The sequence below is a fragment of the Ascaphus truei genome, chromosome 6 (genome assembly GCF_040206685.1).
Source record: "Ascaphus truei isolate aAscTru1 chromosome 6, aAscTru1.hap1, whole genome shotgun sequence".
NCBI lineage: Eukaryota > Metazoa > Chordata > Amphibia > Anura > Ascaphidae > Ascaphus > Ascaphus truei.
The window spans coordinates 106,175,389-106,195,175 of record NC_134488.1 but is presented as its reverse complement, the minus strand read 5'-3'; the positions used below and the strand labels follow the sequence as shown (position 1 = coordinate 106,195,175).

Sequence of the window (19,787 nt, the reverse complement as noted above, 5' to 3'; positions counted from 1 at the left end):
TCACACCCTCCCCATGCCTCAGTCTCACACTCACTCCCCCATGTCCCAGTCTCACACTCACTCCCCCATGTCCCAGTCTCACTCTCCCACCCCCCGATGTCCCAGTCTCACTCCCCACCATGTCCCAGTCTCACTCCCCCATGTCCCAGTCTCACTCCCCCATGTCCCAGTCTCACTCCCCCATGTCCCAGTCTCACTCCCCCCCATGTCCCAGTCTCACTCCCCCATGTCCCAGTCTCACTCCCCCATGTCCCAGTCTCACTCCCCCATGTCCCAGTCTCACTCCCCCCATGTGCCAGTCTCACTCCCCCATGTCCCAGTCTCACTCACCCCATGTCCCAGTCTCACTCCCCCCATGTGCCAGTCTCACTCACCCCCTCTCCCCATGTCGCTGATGCAGGAAGCAACGAGATGCTGCTGTGTACTGTAGCACAGCGCAGCACAGCGCCACCTAATGGCCAAAAGAAAAATTGCAGTTCCAGACGGCTTTTTTCCCTCTGCTCCTGGCAAAATCGCCGCTGCTTCCTGCGCCCCCCCCTAAACAATCTTGCGCCCCCCAGTTTGCGCACCGCTGTGCTAAGGCACTGCCCCTTCATGTCCTGTCACAAGCCCTGGCACACCCCTTTGTCAGCCTTGCCCTCCCTCTAGCACTTGTCTGTGCAGGATTGCTCATGAATATTCATGAGCTTCCACTGCCAGTCAAGCAGATTATAAACAAATGCCAGCTTTTAATGTCACCAAATTTCGACCTATCAATACACGGAGAACGAATTGAGCTGCAGCTATACAGTTCTTTAGGTAATTAGAGATTGCACACATGAAACTATTGAAGTAAAAAAATAAATGTAAAAAAAAAAAAAAAAAAAAAAAAAGACTGAACTGCAGCTTTTTAAGCGGCCCCCGTCCTGCACTGTCATGACAACATGGCATCACATGCCACTGTGACATCATGACGCCAGCTACACTTCGGAGAGCCGCCCCACAAAAAGGTAAATCCGCCCCTGGCTACAGATGCCCTTTTACTTAATTTACAGTACATTACAGCAGGGGTGCGCAAACTTTTTTTGCTGCGCCCCCCCTGCCTGCTCTCCTCCGTTGTTGCGTCCCCCTCCCCCTTACCCCGTGCCGCGTCGTTCGGTTCGTGTGGTGTCACGTGACCCGCGGCATCCTTTGACGTCACGTTACCATGGCAACCATGACATCACAAGACCCCGCGGCGTCTTTTGACGCTGCATTGCCATAGTCACGTGTCCTGACGCCGACTGAACCTCGTTAAGTAGAGGTTGCAGAGGCCTCGCACGATCCCCCCGGCATTTAAATTAAAGGCCTTAAGGAAGAGCGCGGGACCTCTGCAACCGCCCGCCCCCCCCCAAAAAAAATCTCGGGGGTGCGCCCCCCCAGTTTGCACATAGCTGCATTACAGGGCTTGTGTTATTAAAGACTCCTCTAGTGGCAGCTTAGGGTAATAGTAACTGCAACAGAACAGAGGTGATTATTTGTGAGACTTGGCTTGTCAGCAGTATTTCACCTTTCAGTCTCTCTGGACCCTCCCCCCTCTTACTGTCATATAAAGCAAAGGCTGTAGGACACACACACACACACACAGAGACACTCTCTCTGTCAGTCAGGAACCTTTACTTTCTCCTGCAATGGCAACCAGATGGGGCATTTGTTCCGCAGGGAAAATCAGCCACGACTTCCTGGTGGCCCTGGAGACTCTGCCAGCTCAGGATCATCAGGTGGGTGCAGCAGATACAGTAGCTGAAGGACAAATTTCAAACAGGGCCTTTCAGCTGTGAACGAAGTGTAGGGTGTTCTGTAGGGGAGGAGCACTGAGTACAAGTTTACGTTACCTTGATATTCTGTTATATGACCAAGGAGGCGCGAGCTTCCCCCCCCCCCCCCCCTCTCCTATTACCCCTCTACATAAAACATACAAATAACGAGAGGACACATTTATGGAGGTAAAAGGCAGCGGCTTATTTATTAAACACAAATGGGGATAGCGTACCACCTGTCCGCGCCACAATGCTCAGAGCTGGGCAACGCAAAGGGGGCACCCGGAAGTACGTCCCGGTGACCTACCCTCTCGCTTCTAACCCCCCGGTTAGCAGCCCCGAGCCACTTCTGGCGGGACGAGCACCTACCCCCCCCCCCCCAACTGCCGCCGTGACAAAGCAATTGGTCCACTGACCCCTCCATCATAATCTTTTCTTCCTTGTTTCAAATATTCTCTTACTTATCTGCAAAAGAAATGTTAACACTGAAAACAAATTTCTTTTGCTCCAATGCCACGGAACAAGTGACAGTTGCTTGTTCCTTGGCTCTAATTTGAAACCCAACCGCCCCAACTGACTCCCTGATCACGCTCGCGACCACCAGACCAGATGGGGGGGGGGGGGCGCACCCCCCGGTCAATTGCTGTTGCCACCCATAGGGGCTAGGCCAGCTCTACAGTCGCTGCACTGCCAACTAATGCACCCTACTGTACATAGCTCTGACACCGCAACCCTGGCACATATCCTATGGCACTTTATTCCAGTACTCTACATACACATATGCTGGATAATTCATTACAAATGCAATCAAATCCTGAGCTATCACCCTTACCTGTGGTCAAATGATTGGGAGGGGAAAGCCGTGCTTCTGTCTGACGGTATGTAACTGTACGTTTATTTACTATCGAGGCTATTCTGACCATATTTCAGAAAAGAGGTACAGTATACAATATGTATGTGTAGAAAGCAGAAAGGGCGAGGGGTATCCCAAAACAATCCAATTTGCTTTAAAGAGGCAATCCAAGCCGGTATTTTTATTTATTTTTATACAGGATTGAAGCAGGGGGGTCTCCGGAGCTGAATCCCATTAATTTGAGCTCCGAGGACCCCCTCCTTCCCGAAGGTACTTACCTCTGTAGTGGGTGTTGGTAGCCACTCTAGGGTTTACTATATGGCCATTTTCAAAGCCCCCGGGCCCTGCGGGCCAATAAGAAGCCGTGACGTCATCGGGGTCTGCTTCTTATCCGCCCACGTGGGAGCTTACAACTGCAGATCGATACCGGCACCCCCCTCAGAGGTAAGTAACTCGGGAATCAGGGGGCCCCCTGAGCTGAAATTAACGGGGGCTCCGCTCCGGGGACCCCCTGCTTCAATCCTGTATTAATAAAATGAAGATGAAAACAAGAACGGTTTGGATTGCTCCTTTAACCATTTGAGTGCCGGATAACCACGGTTGCAGCAATAGAACCACGTGATCACTTGGTGTAGCGGTCACGTTATTGTGAGCAGGCCCCCCTGGAGGGGAATGGACGTGGACAATACTCCACGTCCATTCCCATCGCACAGTGGAGATGTGAAAGTGATCTCCCCATAGAAAAAGAGAATTTATTGCATGACGTACTCTGTATACCATAGGGCCCCTAGAGAGTTTTTATGTTTTAACGGTAAGAGGTCTCTTCTTAACCTTTCCAGTGGAACTTTTATGTTTAAAATCTGGTGTTCCGTTCAGGAGATATACCTGCTTTAAATATTAAATGTTCAGGAGATTAATAAGGAAGCTCTCCCCAGAGCCCTAGGCAGTCTAAATCACTATTTTTAACACTAAAAATATCATTTCAAAATAAAAAACGCAGAACATGATCGGTGGGCGTTGTTAAGTTAAACTTACGTAGACTTCTAGAGGGGATGGCAGCTTTAAATAGAAAGTGATATTACGGTATTTGTCAATAAAAAAGTAATGGTGATCTGGGACTGTAAGCTAAAAAGTAGTGGTACTCTTTACCACCTCGTACCATGACACTTTAACCACTGGCTGGATGTCACTCAGCTTTGTGATGCTGTCCTTTAAACGTTGGAATGAAAGATTCTGACTCCTACACAGCGTTGCCACCTCTCCGGGTTTGACCCTGAGACTCCGGGTTTCGGGCACCTACCTCCAGGCTACGGGTTTAGCCTGTCAACCTCTGGGTGGCGGTTGGGCGGCGGAGATTGACACGTGGCAACGTGATGCCACGCAGCGGCATGACGTCATGTAGTGTCCCGTTGTCATGGAAACGCAGCGCCATTTCACACCGCGCAGCCATGTTCACTGCAGTTGGAGGGGGAATTGGAGGAGAAAAACAGAGAATGCCGGAGATTCTGCTGCACCACACCGCACCCCGCCGTCACCCAGAGATTGACGGGCTAAAACCCGTAGCCCGGAGATAAGTGCCCGAAACCCGGAGACTCCAGGTTAAACAGGGAGAGGTGGCAACCCTGTGTAGGAGTCAGAATCTTTCATTCCAACGTTCAAAGGACAATGGACCTGCACAGATCTGTAGTTCATTTACTGACTTGATGCCATGTTGTAATATCTATTATCGCTACAATTAGAACCCAGCAAAATGTGATGGCTTCAACCTTTCACTTTTACAGGTGTATTAACCCCTTCACACGTGCAGCGTCTCCGTCACTGAAGGGTCCATGCACGCTGGCATGTTTCTCTTGCTGTTTCCGTAGTGTAGGTTGATCATATAATTCTGCCAACGTTAACAATTGTGCCATCTCCACAGGCAGTGGCACTGGCAGCCAGAGAGCTGAAGCGTGCTAAAGACTTTGCCCAAAGCCATAACATACCAAAAGCGTATGGTTCGTATGAGGAGCTTGCCAAGGACCCCAACATTGGTGAGAATCAGCTTTGACTTTGGGGGAGCAAAAAAAAAATCTGTGTTGCTTTGTTCTGGACCAAGCAAACCTTGCGAGATGCGTAGGGACAGGCAGGTTAACTCAATCCCATAGATCAAGCAAGGGAACCTTCTTACTTGCTGAAGTGCTTATTTGGGGCAACAACATACAAATAAAAATGGGGGAAAGTACTGAGAGAACACTGGGATATGAGAGCAATGAAGGGGAGGGGGAGCTATGAGGGAAGTGGGCTAAATGCAAGATATAGGGATAGGTAAAAACCAGTAACTTTACAAGGATAGGAGAGATGACTGCTCAAGATGGCTGCTGGTACTAAAGGACAGCATGCTGGTCTGGGCTGATGGGAAATTAACTGGCACAATACCACCTGGCAAGGGCAGGGGGAGCAGTCCAACCTGGTAAAAAGGCAGGGGGGTCGCCAAGGCAACTGGCTGAAGCCAAGAAACCCACAAGGGGTCGCAACATTGTTGCAACAGCTAGGCTGAGGAGTGCTGGCAGCCTGAAGACAGAGAAATAACACAACCCTGTTCCAGGACATGCTTCAATATTGAGGATTGAGTTGCGAAAGAGCCACGAAGATCAGTGTAGGAAACCAGCACTGTAATTAGGTTATATTATTTCTTGTAGATGCATTAGAGCGCATATCAGCGGTGCTCAACTCCAGGTTCTACACAACCTGAAGTCCTTCCCTTATTAGAAAAGCCTCAAAGTGTTACCCGCTTCACAAACCAGCAACAGTAAAAAGCAGAAATGTTGCTCCCTTTGTCCCTTTTTTTATAATATTTTTGTTTCCGCTTTTTACCTTCACCCTTTTCCCCGCTTTTGTGGTGATTTTATTCCTTAATATCAGTGTGTCCCCCTTTTTTTTTTGCTTCCTTACGTGTTCTGCTCCTGTATACCAGCTTTAAATGTTGTTCTACATTCAGTACTGTGGAGTACACATACAGTGCATCTTCTGATTTATTTCAGTCAGCTTTGTCTCAAAGTGTGAGATTCCAAAGGTTATTGTATTGTCGGTGTCTTATTATCTTTATCTCACTTTGTGTTTATGTATACACCATGAGCTAATATACCTTTTTTTTTTTTTTTGCTTTATTCCATCTTGGCTCTTGTGTAGTTATTCGCTATATGAGTGCGGGCTACCGATTTTTATGATTGCTTTTTGTTGTGTTCCATATTTGGGGGGTTGAGGCGTTACTTGCCATGCCGGCCTTATTTGCATGTTTTCAAGTACCTTTCCCATTATTTTCATAGTATGGATAAACCTACCAGCACAAGTGCCACTCTACATCTTCCTGAACACCCGTTGCCACCTTCCCTCCACTTTGTGGCAGTGAGATAAGAATTTGTGGTGTATATATATCTTACAGTTAAAGGGTTAATTATGCAATTATTTTAACCATTTTCGAAAATGTGCCTATTTTGCTCCCTCGATGTGGCATCTTGGAAAATAACTTGGCACTGTTCTTCCTACGGCTGATACGGAGTATGTGTTCCTGCTTTGCAGATATTATCTATGTTGGCGTCCTGCACACATTGCATCGGGATGCGGTGCTGATGTTCCTGCAGAATAAGAAGAATGTGTTGTGTGAAAAGCCGCTGGCCATGAACTCCACAGAGGTCGGGGAGCTCACCTCAGCAGCCAGAAAAAATAATGTCTTTTTGATGGAGGCACGTTCCCTTCTTGAAGTTTTACATTTTATTCCTTATACTTAGTGGAGAACAGGGCTCAGTCTGATACTTCTCAGTTTAGGTCGAGAATTAAGTGGTGCAAGAAATCAACTCCTGTGCTATTTCTATATGATCCACACAAGATACCAGTAATGTTGAAAAAAATACAGAGATGACGAAGTGACACACTGAGTTGTTGTCCAAAGAAAACAAGGAACCACTTGGACAGAGAAAATATTTTTCATGCCTACATCTCCTTTCTATAGGTGACAGTTTAAAAGCTTGCATGTAACAAGATAAATGATACAGTATTGGAATTATATTCACCCAATCATTCTTGATTTTTATCCTTAAAGTATAATGTACTCAGGCTATAACTTGGTCCATTGTGAACATTCATAATCCATAAATCTCCTTGTTTTTCTGTTGGCTTACAGGCTGTTTGGAGCCGCTTCTTCCCTGTTTATGAGAAAATCCGCACTCTCTTATCCCAGAAGGCCATTGGGGACGTGAAGGTAGTGCGAGCGGAATTTGGTTCCAACCAGTATGATGTTCCGCGGTCCGTGCAGAAGGAGCTCGGGGGAGGAGCACTTCTGGACATTGGTTGCTACTGTATCCAGTTTGCGTTAATGGTATTTAATGGAGAGAGACCGGAGTCTGTCACAGCCAAAGGTTTTCTTTATGAGACTGGTAAGCTTGCCTATGGAGAGGAGAACAATGAACATGTGGCAATCAGTCCAATTCAGTCCAAACTGGTAACATGAGACAAACTCCATGAACTTGCTCAGCCAACCAGATGAAAGGGCCTGTGACATGTAGTTTGCAATGCTCTGAAGGACCTTTAAAAAGCAGAGTGCTAGTATATTGAAGACACACTAACAATCTTAGGAGCCAGAGTGTGTGGGAGAGGGGGGACACGGCACTCCTCCCCCTCCCCCCCACCACCTTTAGCGCCAACTCTGTGTGTCAGAGTGTGTGTGTGTCAGAATGTGTCACACACACTGACACATTCACACTGTGACACACTCACAGTGACCCACAGTCACACTGACAGACACACAAACTCCTACCCCCCCCCCCGCACCACAAGTTAGCTGCACTGTAAAACAATGAGAGCAGAGGTGGGCATTGTCACGGAGAATCCACCGCCCTTCACTCTCCTCCCCCGCCTCACTACTTGCTCCCCCCCTGCTGTGCACTCATTTCCCCACCTTGCCAGACAAAACGTTGCAGCGCTGTTTGACCTGTCAGTCACCGCAGTGTCCGGCAGTATAACAGCGTATCCTCGTCCTAGCAAAGCAGGATAGGTTGTGCTGTGTTGCTGGTCACAACGGTGACTACAGGTCAGACAGTGCTGCGCCGCAACATAGATACCAGGAATACATTTTTAGGCGCTGAGGCAAGCGGAATGTGTGTGTGTGTGTGTATAAATGTGTATGTATGTGTGTGTATATGTATTATTTGAAATATACATGAACGCATAACATTTACAGATAGCTAAAAATATTTCTGGTTTCAAAATGTGAACATCAACATTGTTAAAATGCAAAATCTATCCCTGGCTTCCTTCGGCTTTGGAGCATATTGTCATTGAACCGTTACGTCCTATTCACAGGAGTGGATGAAACTGTGACAATTATTCTCCAGTACCCTGGGAAACGCCAGGCCATCCTCACCTGCACCATCATGGTTGCAATGCCCAACCAAGCTGCCATTTGTGGCTCCAAAGGAATGATTCAGGTATGCAAATGCCAAGTATGTTAAAACAAGGGTAAGGCATTCAACATCGACAATTATAAAATTGTACAAAGGCAAAAATGTAGGATCATCAATATGCGTTGTGACTTAAGATTTATGTTAAGGTTACAGTATATGTACTTATCTGGAGGCGGAATAAAAACGACGACAGTTTGTGTATAGTTATGTACATGACGGCATAAGAGGCAGCAGTTTTACGCTGAAAAACATGTAGGCTAAACACAAAACTTCAGCTCTGTGGCCTTCGTTTCTGGACGATCACCTCTGGTTTTATCTTTCCAATGAAGAATTGAGCCTCTTAGAAGGATAGAGCTATAGACTCATATTTATTTATAAAATGTTTTACCAGCAAGTAATACATTGAGCGTCACCTCTCGTTTTCAAGTAGGTGACTTTAGTGAGAGTCCCTCCTGCTGCTCCAAATCCTCCCGCGATCATCAGGGCAATGCATGCCATAGGTTTTCCCCAGAGAGGTCACTGGTGCAGAATTGAGACTCCCGTGTTTGGTCCCAACACACCTCTGTTGAAATCAGTCTGATTCTGTAACCCTCGTATAGTAGAGGGAAGTTTGGCTATAAGAAAAATACTGTAATTAAAGCAGAGTGAATTAAAGCTTGCAACTGATCACTTGTCATGTGATGCATAACATTAACTCAAGTGACATTTTACAAGGATACTGCATCCTGTATTACTACTTATTCTAATCTAATGTTGTTCCCCTCCAGGTTCCTTCATACATGTGGTGCCCAACTTCAATCATTTTTAATGGGAAAGAAACTAAATTCTCTTTGCCTCCTTCTACAAAGTCCATGAATTTTACTAACAGCACAGGACTGAGTTATGAAGCAGAGCACGTGCGCCAGTGTCTGCTGAAAGGTAACGGAACTTCAAGTGATCTCATCACATCTTACAGGTCTCCTACATCTCCAGCTGTAATTTTGAGATCTATTTGTGTTTTAGGGTTGAAGGAAAGTCCAATAATGAGCTTGAAAGACAGCGAGCTGTTGGCAAACATCATGGAAGAAGTTCGCAAGCAACTTGGTGTCAAATACTCTCAAGACACAGCCTGATTAACTGGACCATGGAATGGGTTAAAAATATGTTGTTGCAATGTAGTAAAATTTAATTGGAATAAAAAAACAAGGTCAATATTGATTATTGTAGAGAAAAGTTTGCTTTGACCCATTGCACCAAGAGTTGCAAACTTGAGCATTGCTCTTAAACCAGGGGCAAATTGTGTCATTTTTACTCTGTGCTGTATGAGATCAAAATGTACACCTCTGACTGGTACATTTTTCCTTTCTCTTTGTGTCAAATAAAACCGGCAGTTTTAGCCGACGTTAACAGCCAATTGCATGATCTTGATACATATTACCCAGAAATTTATTCATTCCATTATAGGAGAACTCCTCACTAATTTCTCCAAGTGACACTCTTCAACTGGCAAACTAGTGCACACGGGACTAAACTGGAGCAAAATACCTACATTGTAGCAAGATAAAAAAAAATGCCTCCATTTTGCTCCACAATTGCCATGACACAGACGTCTTTGTATACCACAGTCCAGCTATCAGGCTGGTATGAAAACCTGGTCAAGGTATCAGATCATATATTTCAATGGAGCCGCTCTAACTATCAGACACCTTTTAGCAGCCCATTCCACTGTAAGTTTTTTCCGGCAAGTATAATGTACCCTTACTCCTTTGTAACGTACTGTATATTAATCAGTCAGTCACCCAGCCAGCCAGTCAGACACTCACACACACAATTCTTATTAGGAATTTATTCCATTTTTTAAAAGTGGGGCGGGGCTAGGTGGCGAGTAGATTTTTTGGTTCGGCGAGTAAATTTTTGGGTGATTTGTCAAGCACTGCATATATGTGTGTATATGTAGCCCCCAGGCCCATATTTAACCCCCTCCAGGCCTATATTTAACCCTCCCCCAGGTACATATTTAACCCCCCCCAGGCCTATATTTAACCCCCCCCCCCCCCCCCAGACCCATACTGATACCTCCCAAGCCCATATTTAAAAACAAAATGCAAGTTAACATTTTTGGAACAACCTCTACACAGCCAGTGATTTGTCAGCAGTGTTTCACCTTCCTGTCTCTTGCACAAACTAGACACTCCCCCTCTTATTCTTATACAAGGCTGTCTCACACACAGAGACGCTTTCTGCCTCCTTCTTTAGTCAGTCAGGAACCTTTACTTTCTCCTGCAATGGCAACCAGATGGGGCATTTGTTCCGCAGGGAAAATCAGCCACGACTTTCTGGTGGCCCTGGAGACTCTGCCAGCTCAGGATCATCAGGTGGGTGCAGCAGATACAGTAGCTGAAGGACAAGTTCAAACAGGGTCTTTCAGCTGTGAACAAAGTGTAGGGTGTTCTGTAGGGGAGGAGCACTGAGTACAAGTTTACCCTACCTTGATATTTCCTTACATAGTCTCTGCACTGCCTTTGTTAGGTCCGACTAATGTATCATACTGTACATTGCTCTGACACCACACACCTGGAACTAAAAAGCAAGATAACCTGACTGCCACAGATCAAAAAAAGACAAACATATTCCTTATACATATCCTTATTGCAGTTCCATACCTGATGTTTCATTACTGGGGCAAGATCATTACAAAAGCACATCACTTGCTATTATCAGGAGTTTAGAAAAGGTGGTGGAACGGTGTCTGACAAAATAACTACATTTATGCACCATCGAGGAAAGGCTATTCTGACCATATTTTAGAAAACATGTATTATAAAGTATTTATGTTTCGGAAACACAAAGGGAGAGAGGCATCCTAAAATAACTTTTTCTTTCATTAGAAATTGATATTATTTGTCGATAAAAAAGTAACGGTGATCTGGCACTGTAAGCTAAAAAGTAGTGGTACTCTTTACCACCTCGTACTGTACCATGACACTTTAACCACTGGCTATTACATGGATGTCACTCAGCTTTGAGATGCTGTAGGAGTCAGAATCTTTCACTCCAACGTTTAAAGGACAATGGACCTGCACAGATCTGTAGTTCATTTACTGACTTGATGCCATGTTGTAATATCTATTATCGCTACAATTGGAACCCAGCAAAATGTGATGGCTTCAACCTTTCACTTTTACAGGTGTATTAACCCCTTCACACGTGCAGCGTCTCCGTCACTGAAGGGTCCATGCACGCTGGCATGTTTCTCTTGCTGTTTCCGTAGTGTAGGTGGCTCATATAATTCTGCCAACGTTAACAATTGTGCCATCTCCACAGGCAGTGGCAGTGGCAGCCAGAGAGCTGAAGCGTGCTAAAGACTTTGCCCAAAGCCATAACATACCAAAAGCGTATGGTTCGTATGAGGAGCTTGCCAAGGACCCCAACATTGGTGAGAAGCAGCTTTGACTTTGGGGGAGCCAAAAAAAAAATCTGTGTTGCTTCAAAATTGAGGATTGAGTTGCAATAGAGTGTAGGGAACCAGCACTGTACTTAGGCTATATTCTTTCTTGTGGATACTGTACATACATTAGAAAGATCACACACAAACACAATGTACTGCCGTCATCAATATCCTAACTGGAATAAGGGGAATTACGATGACTGATTTACGATAATGCTATTTCTCCTAGTTCTTCCATGCCAGTACAAACAAATGGGTATTAAGCCCCGTCTTGTTGAGGGGACTCCATCAGCCCCTACATAACTCTCCGGTCTCCTCCGCAGTTATCCACCAAGCTCAGCAACAGAAAAAAGAGGAGACGGCACAATAACGGACAAACAACAAAAACTTTTCTCGTGGGAGGGAACCTTCTACCGGAATGTAGGGACTTAGAGAAATGGAATTATCGAAAATCATTAAGCATAATGCCAATTTTCTCCCACGTCCCTCCCATACCAGTACAAACAAATGGGGATATACCCCAGCAATCCCCTTCTCAGGGTGGGAGACAAAAGATCACCAATCAAGAAACATAAATCCAATATGAATGTCAATACCAGTAGAGTGAACAGGCTCTGTGAGGGTTCAAGCACCTGCTGAAAGAGAGTAGCAGAGCGTTCAGGCATCTGTGCAAAAAAAGGTGGCGGAGCGCTTGCTGTCCTTGTCAAAAAGGTGTCCGGGCGTTACAGAAACTTGTAGAAAATGTGGCTGAGCGTTCCAGCTCCTTGCCAAAAAAGCTTTCCTGTTTGCGCCCCTTCCTCCCCCCTTACCAGTTCTCAGGCTGCGGCGTCATATGATGTCATGTGACGTCGCGTTGCCATTTGAACCTGCGTTGTCATGGTTATGCGTCGCTGAAGAGCCAGCTGAGACCAAGTAAGAGGGAGTTACAGGGGCTTCATGCCTACCCCGGCATTTAATTTAAATGTTGTGGGGAAGAGCGTGGGTACTCGTAAACGCCGTGCCCCCACCATGAAAATCCCGCCATGCCACCACCCAGAAAATAACCCCCCTCCCCGAGGGAGTTTGCGCACCCCTGTCCTTGTGCACTTGGAGGAGGCCCAATAATGACTTATAGATAATTCCCAATTAGCCTGATCAAGATTCTCATGCAACAATCCGGCCACAACCAAGGACTGAAACAAAACACTTACAGTACTTGCTTCAGAGGTACCCATATTGTCAAACAGGAATCATACACATCCTGCTTACATCTAGTAGCATGAGGACTCTCCATAGAAGATCTGACAGATCACATCGATCATATAAGGCTTATCATGCGTTTTGGAATCATATGCGGCAGCAGAGCGGCCTGATTCCATACCAGTGGCCCTCAGAATGCCGTAAGATCCTCTTCAGATAAGCAGGAGGGTATCGTTACTGCGGAATAGCACAATGCAGAGGGCATACTTTAAGCACAATGGCTAGGACTATACATACTTATTTTCCCCTTGCCGAACGAGCGTCTCGTTGCGTTTGGGGACTTCGGGCAAATCTTCTCCTTTGCTCAGGAAAAAAGGAAGCCGAAGGGCTCCTTGTATCCAGATGTATCCACAAAACAGGAATAGAGTTATGACCAGCCCGGGCCCAAAAATACATATAAAAAAGCACCCCCACATACATATAAAAAAAAACACCCACCCCTAAATACATATAAAAAACACCCCCATCCCCCAAATACATATTTTAAAAAACACCCTCCAAATACATATAACCCCGCACCCCCAAATACCTATTAAAAAAACACCACACAAATACATATATATATTTTTTTTAAACCACCACCCAAAATACATATAAACCCACCCCCAAATACATATAAACCCTCCAAACACACATAAAAACATCCCCACCCCCACATACATATATAAAAAAGCTCCACCCCACAAATACATCTTTTTAAAAAACCCGAATACATATAAGCCCCCCACCCCCAAATACATGTAGCCAGGTAACCCCCTGGGCTACTAACTCTCTGCCTAACATGTGAGTCCTGGTACCAGCACAGGCAGCGTTAGGGTTAAATCTACGCCCTGCTGCAGTCAGCAGCTCCCTTGAGTGCAGGGTGGGGTGGCTTAAGGCCTGGATACTGCCCATACGGGGCTGAGACCTGGGGCCCGTCCCCTGGTGACAAAAAGGGTGCTGCAGCCAAATTTACGTTGTTGATACCCTCCTTCAGAGGAGTGGGATAAGTTCTACCCCTCCTTCAGAGGAGTGGGAGCAGCTTCCCCATACTCTACCATGGAGTGTGGGAGTTTGGGATAGACCTTTGGAGCCTCAAGCCCTGGGGGTTGAGTCCAGGGACCAAAGAGAGAAGAGTGTGCTGTGAAGTATGCTGTACCAAGAATACACATATTTTAAAAAAACAACCCTCAAATACATATAAATTACAGATAAAGCCTGGGTCCCCCTGGTCCCCTTACCTTTCCATAGGAGTATAGCAGCAAGGGAGCTGCAAGTTCCAACAGCCTCAGGGGCTGCAGTCCACATGTTGCCAGGCAACCAATAGGTCTGAGAGATTAGGACAGTTAAGGGGACTGTTAGTTGGAGCCAGGGCAGACACGGGGAAGGGAGAGTCTGAGTGTCAGTGGCACTCAGACTAGGCTAGAAACTCCCCTTATGTCCCAGATAGGTCCCAATCACGTGAAGCGGGTGACTGCTTCAGGGAAGGCCCCTTAGATAGGGACGCTTACCCATTTTACTATAGTGTCAGGGACACAAGGAAGACGCCATCTGGTGATCACGGTCTGTGGTCAGGGACCAGACCACCGCGGTGTTAACAAAGACTCTTAAAGGTGAGATCCTCCTACCGGAGTCCACCCAACGCAGAAACGGACACCATCACTGAGGGCCACATCGCTGGATCAGACGGTTCCTCATTTCTAATTCGGCCGCACAGAGTACTGTAGTACTCGGCAGGTACCTCAACATTGGTGCCTAGCACCCAAAGTACATTTGGGACACTCACTAGTGGTACTGGGTGGGGTGCTCATTATACTGTGATGTGGTGTTATGTTATGTTGCATAGTTGTTGTTATAAGTTACTGTTCAGTAAATACTGTTACATATAGCCTTGTGTGCAATTACTGACTTTATTGTCTTGGGAGGGGCTATCCCACTGCGTGAGGATCCTTCCCAGGTGGAGGCGCTGTTAGTATATTCATTACACACACCCCAGGCTCTCAGTGGCAGAGGATCAGGCCTCCTGTGTGCCACTCAGGTAATAGCATCACACGTGTTCACCCTAGACAAAGGGGGAAAGGGGGCTACACAGACTTACTTTTGGGATGGTCTCGGGCCTCTGGCTCTCCCCGAGCTTTGGAACTCCCTCATTCACTGTCTCACGCCAAGCTTCTGATGCTGGTGCGTGCCGGAAGCATGCTGGGCTCAGCTTCTGGCGTGCACTGGCACGAGGGAGGCCGGGCACGCGCCAGCGTCAGAAGCTCAGCGTGGGACAGTGAGGGAGGCCCGAAGCTAGGGGAGATCCGGGCCCAGCAGCGACGAGAGGACCGGCAGCCGGGCCCCCCACAGCCGACGGGCCCCCCACAGCCACGGGCCCCGGTACACTTGCCTCGACTCTCCCCCCCCCCTGTCGGCGGTCCTGGGTGAAGGGATGGGGGCAGCGCCCGACCAACCCCACAGACAACACTCTGGCAGCCCAAATAAACCCTCCTCCCCATCCATCCCAAAAAGACAAGAAAAAAACTATCTTCAGGAAGAGGAATGATACAACCCCAAAACTGTTACTTTTTGTCCTATCCCTATAAGGAGTTAAGCCATTAGTTGCTGCTGCCATTTGGGACACAGAGGGAATTTACCAATACGTCAGATATCACTGTTCTTCCTATGGCTGATACGGAGTATGTGTTCCTGCCTTGCAGATATTATCTATGTTGGCGTCCTGCACACATTGCATCGGGACGTGGTGCTGATGTTCCTGCAGAATAAGAAGAATGTGTTGTGTGAAAAGCCGCTGGCCATGAACACCACAGAGGTCGGGGAGCTCACCTCAGCAGCCAGAAAATATAATGTATTTTTGATGGAGGCACGTTCCCTTCTTGAAGTTTTACACTTTATTCCTTATAGTTAGTGGAGAACAGGGCTCAGTCTGATACTTCTCAGTTTAGGGCGAGAATCACAAAATCAACTCCTGTGCTTTTTCTATATGCTCCACTGAAAATTTATTTATAAAATATTTTACCAGGAAGTAATACATTGAGAGTTACCTCTCGTTTTCAAGTATGTCCTGGGCACAGAGTAAAACAAATAGTACATGGTTACAAGTACAGTTAAATAAATGAACAGGGTATACATTATATACAAGACATTGCGTGCACAGTTAAAGATAATATATATTATGGGCGTATGTAACAGTTACAGACCAGATTAAAATGTGAGACAGCCTTAGATTTGAAAGAACTTAAACTGGTGGTGGATGTGAGAGTCTCCGGTAGGTTGTTCCAGTTTTGGGGTGCACGGTAAGAGAAGGAGGAGCGGCCGGATTCTTTGTTGAGCTTTGGGACCATGAACAGTCTTTTATTGAAAAAAAAAGCTGTGTGTGCTGTGCACGCGCATAGTAAGTGAAACTTCTTTGACTTTTGTCACAGAAATTGTATTTGTATTGGTGATGTTTTAATTAAAAATCAAAATACAATTTCATTGACAAAACGCAAATAAATTTGACTTAGAACATGCGTACACATCCCTTGTATTTGCACTAAGCGTGAATTCCTCGTGTGTGCGTGACTGTGTGTGTGTGCGTGACTGTGTGTGTGTGCGTGTGACTGTGTGTGTGCGTGTGACTGTGTGACTGTGCGACTGTGCGTGTGACTGTGCGACTGACTGTGCGTGTTACTGTGTGACTGTGTGTGACTGTGCGCGTGACAGTGCGTGTACGCGTGACAGTGCACGTGACAGTGCGTGTGCACGCGACTGACTGTGCGCGCGACTGACTGTGCGTGTGACTGTGTGTGTGTGCGTGTGACTGTGTGTGTGTGCGTGACCATGTGCGTGTGTGTGTGACCGTGTGCGTGCGTGTGACCGTGTGACGTATGCGCAGCCCCCCTGCACCTCACACATCCCCCTAACCTATTCACAGTCAGTGTGTGTATGTCAGTCAGTGTGTGTGTATGTCAGTCAGTGTGTGTGTATGTGTCAGTGTGTGTGCATGTGTGTCAGTCAGTGTGTGTGTATGTGTCAGTGTGTGTGCATGTGTGTCAGTCAGTGTGTGTGTATGTGTGTCAGTCAGTGTGTGTGTGTGTGTATGTGTGTCAGTCAGTGTGTGTGTCTGTGTGTGTGTATATATGTATGTGTGTCTCTCTTTCTGTGTCCTGCCCCCTCTCTCCTGACTCCTCCCCCCCCCTCACAGACAGGCAGAGCTGCGGACTCGCGGCGGCTCTGCCTGAGACTCTCCTCCCTCCCCCCCCCCCCCCCTCACAGACAGGCAGAGCTGCGGACCCGCGGCGGCTCTGCCTGAGACTCTCCTCCCTCCCCCCCCCCCCCTCACAGACAGGCAGAGCTGCGGACCCGCGGCGGCTCTGCCTGAGACTCTCCTCCCCCCCCCCCCCTCACAGACAGGCAGAGCTGCGGACCCGCGGCGGCTCTGCCTGAGACTCCTACTCCCCTCACAGACAGGCAGAGCTGCGGACCCGCGGCGGCTCTGCCTGAGTCTCTCCTCGCCCCCCCCCCACCCCCCGGCGAGACGCGGCCGCACCGGGCACCGGGCAGATACCTAATAAAGCCCCCCCCCCTCCGGAAGTGCTGCGTGGGCAGAGGCAGTGTCGGCGGGGAAGGGGGGCAGCGTGTCATCGTCAGCGGGAGCTGGCTTGGTGCTGTGGGGAACGTAGCTCACTCTACCCCCCCCCCCCCCGTTCCATGCCTCGGCCGAGGGAGGTCAGCAGGAGTGGCGCAATTAAATTTTGAGGGCTGCCGCCGCCGCATGTCAGCGGGTGGGGGGAGCAGAGCTCGTTATGAGCTGCGGCGGCGGATACCCTCCATGATCCCTGGGCTCCTCTCCTCGACCCCGGCGGCGCTGAGTCAGCGGGACGCAGGAAAGCGGAGGTAGGGAGGAGAGAGGCTGCGCAGCATGTCAGCGGCCGTTAGGCCATGGTGTCATGGTGTGTGGGGGGTGTGGGGCTGTGTGGGGGGTGATTAGGAGCGGCGCCGGCGGCTATCGCCGCCGCCGCATCTGATTTGTGGAGCGGGTGTGATGTCAGTGTTGGGGTCGGGCTGAGCCAGAACACAGCCCGGCCTCAACTGCCAGCACTGACGTCACATCCGTTTCATTTCTGTCTCCACAATTCTTTTTTGCCCCATCACGAATGAGGCGCCACTAAGGAAGTTTCACTTCAAAAAGTGTACGTCATTGTCTAGTCTTTATTGTTTCAGCATTACTGCTATTTTCAGTGGAGCATATAGAAATAGCACAGGAGTTGATATTGTGATTATCGCCCTAAACTGGGAAGTATCAGACTTCATCAGAGCCCTGATTATAATATATATATATAAAAACTATTTGGGCAGAGAGAATATCATTAATACCTAAATATAATTTCAATAGGTACCAGTTTTAAATTGAAAGCTTACATGTAGATTAATTATCCTGTAACAGCATTATATTCCCTCATCATTTATAGTTATATCTTGACCTTATCCCCTAAGGCTGCGTCCATAGAGGGGAGAGCAGTGCTGAGCCGCGCTGACGCTGAGGCTCGCCTGCTGAAGCCTGAGCGATTTCATGGACAAGCAGGCGAGCCAGCGTGCGCGATCGGGAGGCGGGGCAGTGATGTCGCTGGGCCAATAGCCCACGACGCACCGACCTCACGGCACCGTGACGTTGACGCTGCTTTGCTGTGATTGGAGGTTTTCAGCCGACAGCGCGCTGAAAAACAGCTTTGGCTGTCGGCTGAAAAATCCAACACCTCAGCACGCCTGCGGACGCTCGCGTGAGCCCCCTCTCGACATCCTCATTGAGGATGCCGGGGCTCAGCACTGCCTGTCCTTCCATGGACGCAGCCTAAGATTCCATTGTGAGCATTCTTAATAAATCTCCTTGTTTTGCTGTTGGCCTACAGGCCGTTTGGAGCCGCTTCTTCCCTGTTTATGCGCAAATCCGCACTCTCCTATCGCAGAAGGCCATTGGGGACGTGAAGGTAGTGCGAGCGGAACTTGGCTCAAACCAGCACCATATTCCACGGGTCCTGGAGAAGGAGCTCGGGGGAGGAGTACTCCTGATTATTGGCTGCTACTGTATCCAGTTTGCTTTAATGGCATTTAATGGAGAGAGACCGGAGTCTGTGACAGCCAAAGGTTTTCTTTCTGAGGCGGGTAAGCTTAACAATGAACATGTGGCAATCAGACAATCAGTCCACAATTGCTCAACCAAACTTTTAAAGATGATCAGCCCTTAATATGTTGTTTGCAATTAAAGGCCCTTGTAAAATCAAGGGGGTCAATACTGAGAATATTGATGAAGCACTAACAGTGCTTTGCGCTACACATTATAGGTTGATCTATATTTGGGGTAAACAACACATTTGCAGACAGTGAGGGGGTTCTCTGGAAAGCAAAAATGATTTCTGGTTTCAAAATGAAAGCATTAATATAAATACAAAACAATTATGGCTTTTAAGTATATTGTTATTGGAACATTAGTTCAAGGTTCAACAAAGTATCGGCCTGCTCCTCCGCTCACTCACCCCACAACTGGAACAATCTACCGGTGACTCTCACAGCCGCCACAAGTCTAAGCTCTTTCAAAACTAAAGCTGTATCACATTTTAATCTGGTCTGTAACGGTTACATGCGCCTATAATATATATTATCTCTTACTGTGCATACAATGCCTTGTATATATTGTATACCGTTCACTTAATGTAACTATGTATTTGTCATCATAACTATGCCCAGGACATATTTGAAAACGAGAGGTAACTCAATGTATTACTTCCTGGTACAACATTTTATAAATACGTAAAATAGTAAGCATGTCCTATTAACAGGAGTGGATGAAACGTTGACAATTATCCTCCAGTACCCTGGGAAACGCCAGGCCATCCTCACCTGCACCATCATGGTTGCGATGCCCAACCAAGCTGCCATTTGTGGCTCCAAAGGAATGATACAGGTATGCAAATTTATGAGCAACAAAAGGTAAGACATTCATAATGGACACGTATAATTCTACAAAGGAAAATGATTGGGTCATCACTATACACTGGATTCAAGTTCTATGCACTTAGCGGGAATAAAAATGA

General features: G+C 47.4%; 2 protein-coding genes and 1 long non-coding RNA gene across 6 annotated transcripts in view; 2 read left to right on the top strand and 1 right to left on the bottom strand.

Annotated features, from left to right (window-relative positions):
- The first annotated feature begins 1,556 nt into the window (after positions 1 to 1,556).
- LOC142497583 (trans-1,2-dihydrobenzene-1,2-diol dehydrogenase-like) lies at positions 1,557 to 9,266 on the top strand. 3 transcript variants are annotated; one of them, XM_075605586.1, is made up of 7 exons: positions 1,557 to 1,739; positions 4,550 to 4,661; positions 6,190 to 6,353; positions 6,791 to 7,043; positions 7,969 to 8,093; positions 8,837 to 8,987; positions 9,072 to 9,266. In XM_075605586.1, exons 1-7 carry the CDS (start codon positions 1,650 to 1,652, stop codon positions 9,179 to 9,181), a joined length of 1,005 nt encoding a protein of 334 aa, XP_075461701.1. In that variant the 5' UTR covers positions 1,557 to 1,649; the 3' UTR covers positions 9,182 to 9,266. The 3 variants fall into 3 exon arrangements, with proteins under 3 accessions (XP_075461701.1, XP_075461703.1, XP_075461702.1); XM_075605587.1 differs by lacking the exon at positions 1,557 to 1,739 and adding an exon at positions 2,402 to 2,656; XM_075605588.1 differs by lacking the exon at positions 4,550 to 4,661 and having other exon boundaries at positions 1,560 to 1,739.
- On the bottom strand, positions 8,195 to 13,063 carry LOC142497585 (uncharacterized). The gene is made up of 4 exons (XR_012802285.1): positions 12,973 to 13,063; positions 10,537 to 10,628; positions 10,213 to 10,445; positions 8,195 to 8,683 (listed from the first exon to the last, which is right to left on the bottom strand). It is a non-coding gene; the product is annotated as an uncharacterized LOC142497585 (long non-coding RNA).
- The window catches only part of LOC142497584 (trans-1,2-dihydrobenzene-1,2-diol dehydrogenase-like), a 17,923-nt gene continuing 8,387 nt past the window's right edge, over positions 10,252 to 19,787 (top strand). For both annotated transcript variants that reach the window (XR_012802284.1, XM_075605589.1), the window contains exons 1-5: positions 10,252 to 10,423; positions 11,373 to 11,484; positions 15,414 to 15,577; positions 18,606 to 18,858; positions 19,533 to 19,657. Coding sequence is in view for 1 of the 2 variants with exons in the window: in XM_075605589.1 (XP_075461704.1) it covers positions 10,334 to 10,423; positions 11,373 to 11,484; positions 15,414 to 15,577; positions 18,606 to 18,858; positions 19,533 to 19,657 (744 nt within the window). In the remaining variant the exon portion in view is untranslated. The remainder of the gene's footprint in view (positions 10,424 to 11,372; positions 11,485 to 15,413; positions 15,578 to 18,605; positions 18,859 to 19,532; positions 19,658 to 19,787) is intronic.

Bases quoted from the DNA above. Each gene is read 5' to 3' on its own strand.
- LOC142497583 (XM_075605586.1), top strand. From the start codon at position 1,650: ATGGCAACCAGATGGGGCATTTGTTCCGCAGGGAAAATCAGCCACGAC. The intron at 1,740-4,549 runs GTGGGTGCAGCA...CCATCTCCACAG, and splicing joins TGCCAGCTCAGGATCATCAG to GCAGTGGCACTGGCAGCCAG. The intron at 7,044-7,968 runs GTAAGCTTGCCT...TCCTATTCACAG, and splicing joins AGGTTTTCTTTATGAGACTG to GAGTGGATGAAACTGTGACA.